Source organism: Rhizophagus irregularis, chromosome 11 (assembly GCF_026210795.1).
Source record: "Rhizophagus irregularis chromosome 11, complete sequence".
Classification (NCBI taxonomy): Eukaryota; Fungi; Glomeromycota; class Glomeromycetes; order Glomerales; family Glomeraceae; genus Rhizophagus; species Rhizophagus irregularis.
Genome location: NC_089439.1, coordinates 3,574,295 through 3,576,319, shown reverse-complemented (window position 1 = coordinate 3,576,319; position 2,025 = coordinate 3,574,295). Strand labels below are relative to the sequence as shown.

Below are 2,025 nucleotides of genomic sequence, written 5' to 3'. Positions count from 1 at the left end.
ATGCTTATGATGAGATTAGGTTTAAAAAAATTTTAAGAATGCTTCTAAGAAATTTTAAATTGTTGGTTAATTTAATTAAAACCATTCAATTTTTCAAAACAACAATCACCTGTAGAACTTCAACTCGCAGTATTAATAAGATTAAGGTCAAGAAATGATATATTTTCAATTTGTTCTAATTTTAGAATAGCAGTAATTCTGTTTTGCAAATGAGTTATAAAAGCTATTATTTCTCATAAAATAAATGGCCAAGTGGTCAAGTTAGGGAATTTGTTCATGAAGGATTTAAAGCAATTGGAGGTATTGAAGATATTATTGGGTCAATAGATGGGACTCATTTCATTTTACGAAATGCTCCAACAAAGGACAAGAAGTTTATTCTACCAGGAAGAAAGGATATGCTTTGCATTGTTAGAGTATAGTCGATAATAGAGGCATTTCTTAGATTATGATGTTGGTTGGCCTAGTTTGAAATAAGTGTTGGCGAAAAAATTATTGAAGTCTGGACGAGACAAATTAAGGTATGAATGAGATATATTTTTTTTGGCTGTAGCTGTGCATCAACCCAGAGCTTGCAAACTAATGACTATTTTTTCGTATAGATTTCTGAAGACCTTACTAACATCACGGAATGCAAACAACATAATTTTCGATCAACTTTATTAAGGTTATGCTATTCACATTTTGTGACACTTCATATCTTGTATAACTGACTACCATTTTATTCTATCCAGAATATCGGCTATTAGGACTAAGGAGATTAATTCATTTTTTTTCAATATCAAAAACGAGTAGAAAGATTAGAGCAGATAAAAAAAAACTTGGCTATGTAAATATTATGTGCTGTATTTAAGATATATCTACATGTTGGAATTTAACGTATTATGCTTGGGATCTTTTCTTTTTAAAGATGCTATTATCCAACTTAAAGCAGATTTATGTATATCAACTGATCAGAAAAGTAAGAAAAATGGCAATAGATTGAAAAAAATCTTACTTTCTGATGAAAAATGGAGTCTGTTAGATCAACTTATTGATATATTAATGCCATTTGAGAAAGCAACTTGTGAATTTTCTGGCAATATATATGTAACTTTAAGCCAAACCATTCCAACTATTATTAAGGCAAGAATTTTTGATTTAACTTCTGAAGTACCATAAAATATTGATGAGTTTTTGGATGAAGATACTGTATTTAACTCTGAAATTGTAGAAACATGACCTATTGATTTTGATCATAATTAAGTTATAAGTAATATTGCAAAGAAAGTATTTCAATTAAGAATTTATTAAATACAACAGGTGTTTTGGAGAAAGTAAAGCAAAATATATATAATGCACTAATTTACTACTGGAATATTCCAAACAATCTTAATTTAATGGCAGCTTTATTTAGGAATAGATGGTTAGATCAGACCTGATCTGGTCTTGATTCTAAGACCTATAAGTCTTATTGAATGGATTTGTGGATTAGGTTCTGTTAGGACCAGTTCTGAACCTAATCCCAGGACCTAATTCTGAATTAAGTTATTTATATGGGGAAACCTGCTGCACAAGTATTACACAAATTTCCAAAAAAGGAAATTTTTAGAGTGTGTCATTAATTCTGGCTGAAATTATTCTTTTTGTATTAAATCTTACAATTAATCTAAAATTAGTGTTAATTTCAATCAAAATGATATCAAATCTGTGACATTACATAGTAATTGTAACACTTCACAAGTCGCTGTAATGACACGTTATTGTAAAACTTATTTGTTACCTTTATTTGTCACTTGTTACATGTGTATTATCTTTAATTAATTTTCATACTATTCTCACAGTATAATACTTTGCTTACTTTATTTACTTCGTTTTTTCTTTACAAGTTTTTTTTTTTATCTTTTACAAATTGAAGTATTATTATTATTGAGATGGATGTATTTGAATTGAATATTTAAGAATCCATTATTACATTTATGACACCTCATGAAAGTATGTAAGTTCTTTATTTATGTACTTTGAGTAGGTATAATATCATTTTTT

The 2,025-nt window shown here is 28.0% G+C and overlaps 1 protein-coding gene across 1 annotated transcript; it reads left to right on the top strand.

Annotated features, from left to right (window-relative positions):
* On the top strand, positions 1-795 carry OCT59_003251 (uncharacterized protein; the record flags this gene model as incomplete). The annotated part of the gene is made up of 6 exons (XM_066145494.1): positions 1-19; positions 116-146; positions 266-416; positions 468-521; positions 603-667; positions 735-795. 6 exons carry the CDS (start codon positions 1-3, stop codon positions 793-795), a joined length of 381 nt encoding a protein of 126 aa, XP_065996213.1.
* Positions 796-2,025: the final 1,230 nt, after the last annotated feature.